Raw genomic sequence first — 13771 nt, 5'->3', positions numbered from 1 at the left:
GTCTTACACCTCCCTCCCCTAGCTTGCTGCTTGCTATCTCTCCAGTTTGCTCAAGCTAATAAATCATGGTTTCCCCAGAAGTAAAGAACTATACATTTGAAACCAGGAGGAGGAGGGGTCCGAGTAATTGTGACTGGGGCACCCACAGATAAATTTCACCAGCGGTTTCTTTCCAATTCATTCAGTTCATTCACTGAATCATATTTATGGGGCGCTTACTGTGTGCAGTGCATGGAACTAAGCGCTTGGGAAAGTACAGGGCAACAGTGAACAGACACATATCCTACCCACAACGAGCTTACAGTCTAGAGATACAAAGACAACGCTGTAAGTTCAACGAAGCATGTTCAAAGCATCTTCAGCTGGCCAGCTAGCAAACCTCTGTCCTACCTTTTTCGTTCCCGTCCATCGTTGAGCGTCAGCTAAAACCAGAGCACTGTATCTGGCCTTTTGGCTAACCTCTGCAATCTCCTCCTAACTTCACCAATCCCAACCCGACCCTTTTGCCCCAAAGGTAAATTAGCGGACGAATGGTGGGAGTTGGTGTGGTCTCCACCAATATTTGGTGTTTGGGCTTTCCCCCAATTTTCAGAGGCACAAAACTTTGGTCATTAAAGATCCCTGGTGCTTGTTTAGCACTTACTCTTTGCCAAGCACTGTTATAACCGGTGAGGTAGATACAAAGTAATCAGGTTGAACACAGTCCCTGTCCCACATGGGGTTGACAGTGTTAACCCCCATTTTACAGATGAGGTAACTGAGGCACAGAGAAGTTAAGTGACTTGCCCAGGATCTCACAGCAGACATGTGACAGAGTAGGGATTAGAACCCATGTCCTCTGACTCCCAGGCCCGTGCTCTTTCCACAAGACCGTGAGAGAGTCAAGGATGTTGGGCGGTTTGAGCTGGGTTGCTGGCGAGAGTCAGGGGTGTTGGATGGTCTGTGATGAGTCACTCAAGGGAGAAGAAGGGATGGAGAGGGGAGAGTCCGGGGTGTTGAGAGGTTTGGGCTGGGTCAGTGGGGGAGAGTAAGGGATGGAGAGGGGAGGGTCAGAGTACTGGACAGTCTGAGGTCTGCAGAGAATCTGATTCCCCTGTGTCTACCCCAGCGCTTAGAACAGTGCTCTGCACATAGTAAGCACTTAACAAATACCAACATTATTAACATTATTATCTGAGCTGGGTCTCCGGTGAGAGTCAGGGGTGTTGAAAGAGCCCACTCTCCATCAGTAAGCAAGTAAGCCAATTAGTTGGCAGATGCCCAGTTCAGGGTTCCTGAAATCTATCCCAGCTTGATAACTGCGGCAGCTTCTTTGCTGATCTCCCTGCCTCCTGTCTCTCTCGACTCGAGTCCAGTCCAGTCATGCCCATATCATCTTTCTATAAAAATGTTCCCCACCATGTTTCCCTGCTCTTCAAGAACCTCCAGTGTTTGCCCATCCACCGGTGCATCAAATATAAACTCTGGACCATCAGCTCTAAAGCATTCAATCCCCTTGCCTGCTCCTACCTTATCTCCCTGTTTTCCTGCTATAACCCAGCTCACACCCTTTGCTCCTCTAACACTGGCCCACTCACTATACCTCAGTCTCATCTACCTCGCCACTGATGCCTTGCCCAAGTCTTGTCTCTGGCCTGGAACACTGTGACTCTTCTTCCTCCTTTACCTCCCACTCCCTAACTGTGGGTCCCTCAAGGTGCAGTTCTGGGTCCCCTTGTATTCTCCATCTATACCCACTCTCTTGGAGAACTCATTGACTCCTATGGCTTTAACTACCAACCTCCATCTCCAGCCTTGATCTCTCTCCCTCTCTGCAGTCTCGCATTTTCTCCTGCCCTCAAGAGATCTCTACTTGGGTGTCCACCCGACACCTCAAGCTTGACATGTCCCAAACAGTACTCTTTATCTTCTGTCACCTGCAGAGGTCTGTAGACTGACCTGGGCAGGCCGATTCGGGCTATGGCTGGGAACAGGATCACGAAGTTCAGACCAGTCACTTGTTTAAACACCTGCAATTTGTAGTAGCAACGAAATACAGAATTAATGACATGCACAAACAGGGTGATATGAGCCACTTGCCCTCTATCATAATCTATTTCTGAACACCACGCTTTTCCAAATCACTACCCGACTTGAGAGTCACACATGTCTCCTGGAGGCCATAACAACACCAGAACCAATCTGGGACGAGCACGATGCTGCATCGCTGCCCATGAAGCCCCATCTGAGGAGCTCCCCCTCCCTCCACCCCGGTATTCAGTAATCACTCAGGGTCGGTCCGTGGACCCTCTGACGGGCTGGAACATGACAATCCCTCCCCCTTGAGTGGGGGTCTACCTGGTAGTAGACGAGGGAGGCTGCCGATTGGTTGCTGTTCTCCAGTCCCATTCCACCACCGCCAGGCTGTAATGGGTGTTGGTTCTGCGAGCCCCGTCCCCAGTTATGTGTGTTATTCAAATGTATGACCTAGTGGGCCCACAGCAAAGAACCATGGGCATAGCGTGGAAAGATGCTCCAGCGTTTCCCTGACTCTCCCGTACATCAAGCTCTTTCCACATTTTCCCTGTCTTGTCCTGAAATAACGGCTCAGCCCAAGTGGAGGCACTTGGGTCTCGTGGGACATCTTCCCACCCAAACCCTGTCCTCTCCCTGACTTTCCCCTCACTTAGTCGGCCCCACCATCCTTCCTATCTCACAAGCCCTCAATCTTGTTATTATTCCTGACTCCTATCTCTCATTCAACCCACACATTCAGTCCATTACTAAATCCTGTCAGTTCCACCTTCCCAAGATCGCTAAAATCCACCTTTTTGTCTCCAACCAGACTGCTACCAATCATTACCAATCCAATCATTCCTCCTATCCCGCCTTGATTACTGTCTCAGCCTCCTTGCTGCCCTCTTTGCCTCCTGTCCCTCCCCATTCCTGTCCCTACTTCACTCTGCTGCCCAGATGATTTTTCTACAGAAGATTCAGGGTACGTTTCCCCACTCCTCAAGAACCTCCAGTAGTTGCCCGTCCATCTCCACATCAAACAGAAACCCCTCACCATTGGCATTAAAGCAGTCCATCACCTTGCCCCCTCCTACCTCACCTCATCCCTCTCCTACTCCAACCCAGCCCCCACACTCCGCCCCTCCAATGCCGCTAAACTTCTCACTGGGCCTCCAGTTCGCTTGTCTCCCTGGCACCTTATGCCCACATCCTGCCTCTGGTCTGGAACGCCCTCCCTCCTCATATCTGACAGACAGTTACATTGGTTTGCCTTTAAATAGCACTGATTCTGTCACGAACTAATCTTTTCATCGTCGTCATCGTCATCATCAGTATCAGCATCGGTGGTCTTTATTGAACGCTTGCTCTGTGCAGCGTAGTGTACTAAGAATTTGAGAGAGTACAATGTAACAAGAGATGGTGGACCCGTTACCTGCCTACATGGAGCTTTCAGCCTAGAGAGGGAGGCAAACTTAATATAAATAAATAGTTTAAATAATAATTACATTAAATTTTATTATAAATAATAATAACATGGTTTCATTTTCATTTATATTTCTTCATTTCTACCCTTAGATTTTTTAAACGTAAACTTTTTAAACTTAAAAAGACCTAGTGGGGCAAAGGTAAATCTGTAAGGAACAGAGAATTAAATCTTTCACAATGGACTGCAACTTGGCTAAAGTCCTCATCAGTTTTAAAACCTTTCCAGCCTTTCTGATTTAATAGTTTCCTAGGAAAGTGAGCTTCATGGTTGTCCTGTGTATTTTTATTGTTTGTTACAGCTGTGCAACCCTAAAGGTGAGAACATTCTTTTGCTTCTTTATAGATAAGTTGCCAAAAACATATCTACATGATGGCAGGGCCCTGAGAGCATTCGCAGTAGTAGCAGTGCAGCAGCAGCGGCATTAGCAGTGGTGGTAGCGGGAGCGGTAGCAGTACCAGTAGCAGATGTTTTTTTCTTTGTCTTTCAGATTACTGAAGTGGTAATGATCTATGATGCTGGGAAGCAAAGGCCTCGAGGTAAAGATTAATACACTTTGTCCTTAATCCTTTTTTCTCCTCCTCTTTACTCAAATGGCAAAGTATTTCACAAAGATCAGAAACAAATTTGGTAACTTTTTTACTAAAAGAAATTCAAGGCATATTTAAGGTAGCTGTTTTTCACATACAACTCCATGAAGTGTGTTTTTACTTTCACACTAGTTTGGGGGGACCACTTCAATTAGAGTTTTAAAATGGGAATACAATTTGTATTTTGTGAAATGCATCTAGAAAAATTTGAAGCCATATTGATGTGCCACCTGCATGAAGGAAATGTGAATAGGGTTGGAAGATTGATTTCCCTCCCATTGGCTTGGTTTCCCCACTGAGTTCCAATGATCTTTGTTTGAAACTAGAAATTATCCATTCCATACATTTTTTTGTCATTTTGATTTATTTCAGCTCGTTTACAATAACAATAATAATGATAACTGTCACCGTCATTTTTATTACTAAGCACTTGGTAAGCACCCAACAAATATGATTGATTATTATTGTTATTATTATTGTTACTTTGATATTTAGTAAGTGCCTACTTTGTTCCAAGCACTGTACTAATGGCTGGGGCAGATAAAAAATAATCAGTTTGGGCACAGTCTGACATGAGTGCCGAACCAAGGTGGCTTGGTAGAAAGAGCTCAGGCCTGTGAGTCAGTGCTGTGGGTTGTAATTCCAGCTCTGCCACTTAACTGCTGTGTGACCTTGGGCTTGTCATTTAATTTCTCTGGGCCTCAGTTCCCTGACCTGCAGAATGGGGATTCAGTCAATTCCTGTGTTCCCTCTTACTTAAAATGTGAATCTCAGGTGGGACCTGATTCTCTGATATCTACCTCAGTGCTGAGTACAGTGCTTGGCACATAGTAAGCCCTTAACATACACCACAATTACTAAAATCACTGTCCTTCCATAATTGATCCATATACTAAAACCACTGCCCTTCCGTAATTGGTCCATAGGGGTTGATGGATTTTGTGAGAGTTTTGTTTTTCTCTTGAACTTTGGTTAATAAATAAACCAAGTGAGTAGAACCCAGACATTTTGGAATATCTGCTGCAGCTAAGGTGTTTCTCACCTCCCCCAGTGTCCTTTGGGTCTTTATTCTAGGCCAAATTGTTTGATTTGATTAGGCATTTTTGATCATAATAGAGAATAGTTTGCTATATGAACTTCTCATTTTCCTCCTGTTGCCCATATGAAATGCTTCACGTAAAAAAAACCACCCCTATTTCCAGTGTCTTCATAGAAAAGGTGACTAATGTTAGGTGTTTGACTGTGATTAATAATATCCGATTAGATTTATTTTCTGCAAGTTGTTAAATTTTATCACACAGGTACAGGTCTGTTCCCCAGTCAGAGGAGGACTAGGCCTTGTTTCTTTGTTCTCTGAAGCCTGACAAATTTTTCCTGTTCAGCTGATGATGCATTTTTGCAGGTTGCTTTTTCTAAGCTTTCATTTATTCAGTAGTGTTTATTCATTCATTCATTCATTCAATAGTATTTATTGAGCGCTTACTATGTGCAGAGCACTGTACTAAGCGCTTGGAATGAACAAGTCGGCAACAGATAGAGACGGTCGCTGCCGTTTGATGGGCTTACAGTCTAATCGGGGGAGACGGACAGACAAGAACAATGGCAATAAATAGAGTCAAGGGGAAGAACATCTCGTAAAAACAATGGCAACTAAATAGAATCGAGGCGATGTACATTTCATTAACAAAATAAATAGGGTAATAAATATATACAGTTGAGCAGACGAGTACAGTGCTGAGGGGATGGGAAGGGAGAGGGGGAGGAGCAGAGGGAAATGGGGGAAAAGAGGGTTAAGCTGCAGAGAGGTGAAGGGGGGGTGGCAGAGGGAGTAAAGGGAGAAGGGGAGCTCAGTCTGGTAAGGCCTCTTGGAGGAGGTGAGTTTTAAGTAGGGTTTTGAAGAGGGGAAGAGAATCAGTTTGGCGGAAGTGAGGAGGGAGGGCGTTCCAGGATCGCGGGAGGACGTGGCCCAGGGGTCGACGGCGGGATAGGCGAGACCGAAGGACGGTGAGGAGGTGGGCGGCGGAGCGTGCGGGGTGGGCGGTAGAAAGAGAGAAGGGAGGAGAAGTAGGAAGGGGCAAGGTGATGGAGAGCCTCGAAGCCTAGAGTGAGGAGTTTTTGTTTGGAGCGGAGGTTGATAGGCAACCACTGGAGTTGTTTAAGAAGGGGAGTGACATGCCCAGATGGTTTCTGCAGGAAGATGAGCCGGGCAGCGGAGTGAAGAATAGAATGGAGCGGGGCGAGAGAGGGGGAAGGGAGGTCAGAGAGAAGGCTGACACAGTAGTCTAGCCGGGATATAACGAGAGCCCGTAGCAGTAAGGTAGCCGTTTGGGTGGTGAGGAAAGGGCGGCTCTTGGCGATATTGTAGAGGTGAAACCGGCAGGTCTCGGTAACGGATAGGATGTGTGGGGTGAACGAGAGAGATGAGTCAAGGATGACACCGAGATTGCGGGCCTGAGAGACGGGAAGGATGGTCGTGCCATCCACGGTGATAGGGAAGTCTGGGAGAGGACCGGGTTTGGGAGGGAAGATGAGGAGCTCAGTCTTGCTCATGTTGAGTTTTAGGTGGCGGGCCGACATCCAGGTGGAGACGTCCCGGAGGCAGGAGGAGATGCGAGCCTGAAGGGAGGGGGAGAGGACAGGGGCGGTGCTTACTATGTGCAGAGCACTGTACTAAGCGCTTGGAATGAACAAATCGGCAACAGAGACAGTCCCTGCCCAATAACAGGCTTACAGTCTAAGTGGGGGAGACAGACAGACAAAAACAATAGCAATAAATAGAATCAAGGGGATGTACATCTCATTAACAAAATTAATAGGCTAATAAAATATATATACAATTGAGCGGACGAGCACAGTGCTGAGAGGAGGGGGAGAGGGGGAAGAGCAGAGGGCAAGGGGGGAAAAGAGGGCTTAGCTGAGGGGAGGGGAGGGGAGGTAGAGGTAAAGGGGCAGCAGAGAGAACAGAGGGAAAAGGGGGAGCTCAGTCTGGGAAGGCCTCTTGGAGGAGGTGAGCTCTCAGTAGGGCTTTGAAGAGGGGAAGAGAATTAGTTTGGCAGAGGTGAGGAGGGAGGGCATTCCAGGACAGCAGGAGGATGTGGCCCAGGGGTCGACGGCAGGATAGGCGAGAACGGGGGACAGTGAGGAGGTGGATGGCAGAGGAGCGGAGCGTGCAGGGTGGGCAGTAGAAAGAGAGAAGGGAGCAAAGGTAGGGAACAAGGAGATGGAGAGCCTTGAAGCCTAGAGTGAGAAGTTTTTGTTGCGTGCGGAGGTTGACAGGCAACCACTGGAGGTTTTTAAGAAGGGGAGTGACATGCCCAGAGCGTTTCTGCAGGAAACAGCAGCAGAAGATCCTGCAGCAGATCCCGGTGGACCCCCTTACTCTAAAATATCTTGGTTTTTGTAATTCTGGTGTAATTTACAAGGAGTAGATTTTGGTCTTTGAATGTGGATGTCATCTCAAAATTTGGGAATCTGTTTTTAAATCATAGAATCATAGAATTACAAATCACAGGAGGAGAAGCAGCGTGGCTCAGTGGAAAGAGCACGGGCTTTGGAGTCAGGGCTCATGAGTTCGAATCCCAGCTCTGCCACTTGTTGGCTGTGTGACTGAGGGCAAGTCACTTAACTTCTCTGTGCCTCAGTTCCCTCATCTGTAAAATGGGGATTAAGACTGTGAGCCCCACGTGGGACAACCTGATTCCCCTATGTCTACCCCAGCGCTAGAACAGTGCTCGGCACATAGTAAGCGCTTAACAAATACCAACATTATTATTATTATTATTACAGGCTACCTCATCACTTGGGTAACCTGTATATTTATCCAAACCTGCCTCATCTCAGCTGGAGTCCTACTTTTATTGTATTAATAGAATTAAATCTCATTAAACTCTACCCAGTGGAAATACATTTGCCATGTACAATCGCCCCAGGATCAGGCTTTCACTCCAAGACCTGACTGAGTAATGTGAAAATGGGTTCCCCTAAATGGAGCTTCCAAAAAAGGTGGATTGCCTGGAATTGAGGTGTCTGACTCCTGTGGCAATATGTTGCTGAGGGCAGGGAATTGTAGGGGATCATGTGCATTAGAATTTGACGGGAGCCACTTGAGAGCACCTACCTGAAGAGAGCTTTTTGGTTTAGGGGCTTTACAAAGATCCCCTAGACATATGGTGCTCCCCTGGTGTTTGGTTTACTCTATGTAAAGAGGTAACTATCTCCACTGCCCTTAATCTGAAACAAATTTGTTCCAGTTGATTACATCTCTGGCCTTAAACAGGGTATGAATAGGCTCATCCTTTAGGCCCATCCTTTCTTAGGCAGCTCTCTTCCCTGAGGGTTAGTGTCCTAGTTTTTCAAAGCTTATCAGATAACTTGAATCTTACATAAAGTATCTGTATTACTGAGATACTATGAACATTTAGTTGTGCACCCTCTCCTTCAAGGGGCGGCTTAATGATACAAAAACTTCTTTAGTTTGAATTCAGTAGAAGCATTTATTCTATTCAGGTAACCTTCTGGCTCGCCTTTTTAAAGTATTCTACTGTAGAGAATATTCTCTTTTCTAATTCCTAGCCTAATTCACTTAATTTAGTTTTCCTTCTTTGTCAATTAAAAACGTTCACTCTCCTCTCCTCTGTGCCCAGTGTAGCCCCTCAAATTTCACCCGTCACCAGGGTATTGATAAATTGATTTTAACTTCAATCTGTAACTGAGGGAAGCCATGGTGTCTCCTCATCAACTTCTGTTATTGCCCCAAAGAATGCAGTCTTGAGACGAACTCTGTAAACTGATCCTGGCAGTGTCTGATTTTGAATGATCCCCCTTTAGTGTATTTAGAACTTCCTACCAACTGTGCTTCAGTTTGGTTAATCTTTATTTACCTGAGGTTTTCTAAACTTCTTGTTAAAACAGGCTGTAACAATCAGTCTCAAGTTCACTAAAGAGTTGGCTTTCCCCATTCTTGAACCTAAGACTTAAGGAGGACCCCTGTTTATTTAAGCTTTCTCTTGCTATACTTTAAAAAAAAGAAAAAGGATTCCAGTTGGGTCTGGATTTGGTATCTTTCATCCCTCCACCTTGTTGTCCCAGATTCACTCAGAATCTCATTTTCCTTTTTTTTTTTTTTTTTTTTGCAAGGTCTTGCCCTCCAGTATTCCTTTTGTACACAGTGATAAAAGATCATCTCTTTTTGTGGATGGTATGCAAATGAGGCATTCCCCTTGTTTCTGAGTAGAACTTGATACTTCCCAAATGAATTCGATGCTATGTGAAGATCTGAAAGGATATTCTTCTGTGTGAAGAAATCCAGTGAATTCTGACAAGGAGTATTGGAATGAATTGCAGTTTTCATTCTGGAGCTGTTATTCTGCTCTCTTATATTTAACTATCGTCTCTATGCAGATGACACACAGATCTACATCTCTGCCCCTGTCCTCTCCCCCTCCCTTCAGGCTCGTATCTCCTCCTGCCTCCAAGACGTCTCTGCCTGGATGTCTGCCCGCCACCCAAAGCTCAACATGGCCAAAACTGAGCTCCTCATCTTCCCTCCCAAACCCTGTCCTCTTCCTGACTTTCTCACCTTTATAATATCGCCAAGATCTGCCCTTTCCTCTCCACCCAAATGGCTATCTTACTGTTACAGGCTCTTATAATATCCCGGCTGGATTATTGTGTCAGCCTGCTCTCTGATCTCCCTTCCTCCTGTCTCTCCTTGCTCCAGTCTATTCTTCACTCCGCTGCTCAGCTCATCTTCCTGCAGAAACGCTCTGGGCATGTCACTCCCCTTCTTAAAAACCTCCAGTGGTTGCCGATAAACCTCCACACGAAGCAAAAACTTCTCACTCCAAGCTTCCAGGTCTCCATCACCTTGCCCCCTCGTACCTCTCCTCCCCTCTCTCTTCCTACTGCCCACCCCGCACTCTCCGCTCCTCTGCCTCCCACCTCCTCACCGTCCCCCGTTCTCGCCTATCCCGCTGTCGACCCCTGGGCCGCAGTCCTGGAATGCCCTACCTCCTCACCTCCGCCAAACTGATTCTCTTCCCCTCTTCAAAACCCTACTTAGAGCTCACCTCCTCCAAGAGGCCTTCCCAGACTGAGCTTCCCCTTTTCCCTCTGCTCCCTCTGCTTCCCCTCTATCCCCCCTCCCCTTACCTCCCCTCAGCTAAGCCCTATTTTCCCCCCTTTCCCTCTGCTCCTCCCCCTCTCCCTACCCCTCCCCTCAACACTGTGTTTGTTCGCTCAATTGTATATATTTTCATTACCCTATTTATTTTGTTAATGAGGTGTACATCACCTTGATTCTATTTGTTGCTGTTGTTCTAATGAGACTTTCATCCCCTTGATTCTATTTATTGTTATTGTTTTTGTCTGTCTCTCTTCCCCGATTACACTGTAAGCCCGTCAAGGGGCAGGGACTGTCTCTATCTGTTGCCGATTTGTACATTCCAAGCGCTTAGTACAGTGCTCTGCACCTAGTAAGCACTCAATGAATACTATTGAATGAATGACTATTTGGGGAATTCAGGTTTTATTCAATCTCTTATTTTAATGTTTCTTATTCTTACTGGAGACAGCAAAACTTGTTCAGCTGAATCTCATCTTGGCTTATATCTATGAGAATATTTTGTATTTATTTCTCTGATAGCATGCCTTGGTACTCCTTGGAGTAAGGGAGCTTAGCAAGGCACTAACTAATGTAGATTCTGTGTTTTCATTAACAATTTAAAGCACTATATGCCTGCTAGCTGCACTAGCTGCAAAGCAAAATGCAAACCAAGGGGGAAAACACGGGTTTCAGGAAAGCAAATATTCACTGCCCTTGTGCCAGTGGGAAGAAATGTTTTTGTGGTTGTTGCTTCCTTGATGCTTTTTGCAAAATGAAAGCCCTTTGACAGTTTCTGAAAACCAAGTAGTTTAGTTACCATTCAGATGGTTATCTTCCTTTGGGTTTTTTGTTTGGGAACTTGATTGTAGTAGTCCTGCCTAACCTAATGTTGATGTCATTATAAACACAGAACATTTTCCCTTGAAATAAATAGCAATTCCTTAGATATTGGCTATTTACTGAACGTTGCCATGCTCCATGCTCAAGGTTTATATATTGTTTATATTTATATATATATATACTATATATATATATACAATATATACAATTAATACAACTTCTATCAAAGTTAAAATAATCATGCTCCGTATTTATTGAATGCCATTTATGAGCAGATCATTTTAGCACTCAGTAAATAAGCACAATATTTGGGGCAGACAATAAAAGGAAAAAGTCACTCTTCTCTGCATAGTCCAGTTTTGATTCTTATCCTTGTGCTGCGGGCCAGAAATGGTCACTTCTGCCTTACATGGGTTCAGCCCACGTAAACTTGGATTTACTTATATAAAAGTCTGCCTCCCCCTCTAGACTATGAGCTCATTATGGGCAGGAATCTGTGTGTTTATTGTTATATTGTACCTCCCAAACGTTTAGCACAGTGCTGTGCACACAGTTACTGCTCTATAAATATGATTGACTGATTGATTAACTGATAAAATCTTTGCACCTGCTTCATCCCTGTCTGCCTGCTCATTGCAGTCTGTGCACTACTGGATGAAGGAATACAGGTGGCACCGTGCAAACTACTAGCTGTAATCCATTCCTTCCTGCCAGTCATAGGATTGATCTCGCCTATCATTCATAAGTAATTCAGGGAGGTAATTCTAGACAGGGCAAGGAAAAAATTAATTACTTGGGCAAATATGCAGGGTTTGGAAAATAGCAGTTACCTAATTCCTTTTAGGTAAACTGAATTAAAAGACTGCTTAAAATATACATTTGGAGTCCTTAGCTGAAACCCTTGTTTGAACCCTTGGTCCACCTCTACTATTGTTCATCATCCTGTTTTATGCCACAACACCCTGCTATCTTGATTCACTCTTCTTCATTGGCTAGGTTTTGGATTTATTACCTACGAGGACGAGCAATCAGTGGACCAGGCTGTGGACATGCATTTTCACGACATCATGGGCAAAAAAGTGTGTAGTTGTAATTTTATTTTACCTTCTATCAAAACCAATCGTAAGCACAAGTTGAGTTGGGGCTTTTCTCTTAAGGAAGAGCTTAGCAGTTTCGACAGTAGCTGAAAGGTTATTTTTTAGAGCATAACGCTTTTAAATTAGGAACCCAGGTAGGTTTTCAGGAAATGAGTACACATAGTTACGTATCTCAGAGAAAATAGCTCAGTGTAAACAAGGTGGCGGTTGTGTATATCTCCCAAATCCTCACCCATACCGAATTTTGGACTACCTTTTGGATGACCATTTGGAATGCTTTAATTGAGTACTAACAACTGGGAGTGAGAGTGTGGGAGTGTGTGGAAAAAACTAAGAATTTAATTTCAGGATGTGTGAAAATCACTCCCAGTGAAATCTCCTGAGTTGGCCAACGTTTGGTTTGCAGGTAGCACCCCTCCAGTTGCATATTACCGTATTCAAATTACATTCTTCTGACCCGATACTGAATAGAGGGGTTCATCTGACTACCGCAATTTCTCACTTTAAAGCAAAATTGAATTATGAAACATCATGAAGGTTTGGTGGAGTTTTGGAGGCATTGGTTTGTTATTGGACTTTTTTGGTTGGGTTTTTTGGGTTTTTTTTGGAGGGTGGGAAGTTGGGTTTCTCTTTTGTTTCATATTTGTTTTCAGTTAAGTCACGTAGCTATTAAACTGGGGGGAGAATACACAAACTTTATGTAATATTTGACTGCATTTTACACTTAAGTGACCTCTAGCTGTTTCATCTCTTTACTGTGCACCACAAGGGAGGAACGGAAGAATTGAGCCAGAAAAAGCTAAAACAGGTCTAAGTTCCAAGTCAGGAAGTCAGCATAGCTTTTATTTTGCCCGTCTATAATAATAATAATGATACTGTGTTAAGCGATTACTATGTGCCAACCACTGTTCTAAGTGCTTGGGGGGTATAGGTTGTCCCACCTGGGGCTCACAGACTTAATCCCCATTTTACAGATGAGGGAACTGAGGTACAAGGAAGTTAAGCGACTTGTCCAAAGTCACACAGTTGACAGGTGGTGGAGCTGGGATTAGAACCCATGACCTCTGACTCTCAAGCCTGGGCTCTTTCCACTGAGCCACGCTGCTTCTCTGTGTCAATTTTGGTGAAGCAAATTTTAACATGACTTTCTTGGAGAAATTGCAGTTAGTGAAGGCTACCTATGGAATTTGAATGTGAAAAAAATTACTTTCTTGTTAAACTATTAGCAGTAAAGCAATTGTTTTCACATTCAAATTCCATAGTGAAGTGGATCATTTCAGGAACAGAGTCCCAAATTTTCCAGTTTTTCATCTTGCCATAACCCTATAATGCAAACTTTTTCCCACTTTGGTCAAAAGACTCCTTTGTCTACTTTTTTCACAGAAGTGACAAAACTGGAATGTAACTATTTTAGAAGTTACTATGTGAATTACCTCTCCTCCCCAAAGGGATGTGTTAATCAGATGAATATGCTTTTAACCGTTTTGAATGGAGGTGATGAGGTATTTGTTGCATTAACAATGCAAAGGCACTGAACTTTGTAAAGCAGGAAAAAAATGTGTATTGTAGTGGCATTAATTGAATCGTTTCAGTTTAAAATTAGCATTCATCCATTTATTCAGTCAGTCGTATTTATTGGGGGCTTACTATGGGCAGAGTACTG

General features: G+C 44.5%; 1 protein-coding gene across 1 annotated transcript in view; it reads left to right on the top strand.

Annotated features, from left to right (window-relative positions):
- The window catches only part of LOC114808744 (DAZ-associated protein 1-like), a 32333-nt gene that overhangs the window by 13914 nt on the left and 4648 nt on the right, over window positions 1–13771 (top strand). The window contains exons 5-6 of the mRNA XM_029056571.2: window positions 3969–4017; window positions 12008–12090. Of these exons, the coding sequence (XP_028912404.2) occupies window positions 3969–4017; window positions 12008–12090 (132 nt within the window). The remainder of the gene's footprint in view (window positions 1–3968; window positions 4018–12007; window positions 12091–13771) is intronic.

The sequence above is a fragment of the Ornithorhynchus anatinus genome, chromosome Y5 (assembly GCF_004115215.2).
Source record: "Ornithorhynchus anatinus isolate Pmale09 chromosome Y5, mOrnAna1.pri.v4, whole genome shotgun sequence".
NCBI classification, from domain to species: Eukaryota; Metazoa; Chordata; class Mammalia; order Monotremata; family Ornithorhynchidae; genus Ornithorhynchus; species Ornithorhynchus anatinus.
Note: the sequence above shows the minus strand (reverse complement) of the source record. Positions and strands in the feature narration are given on the sequence as shown.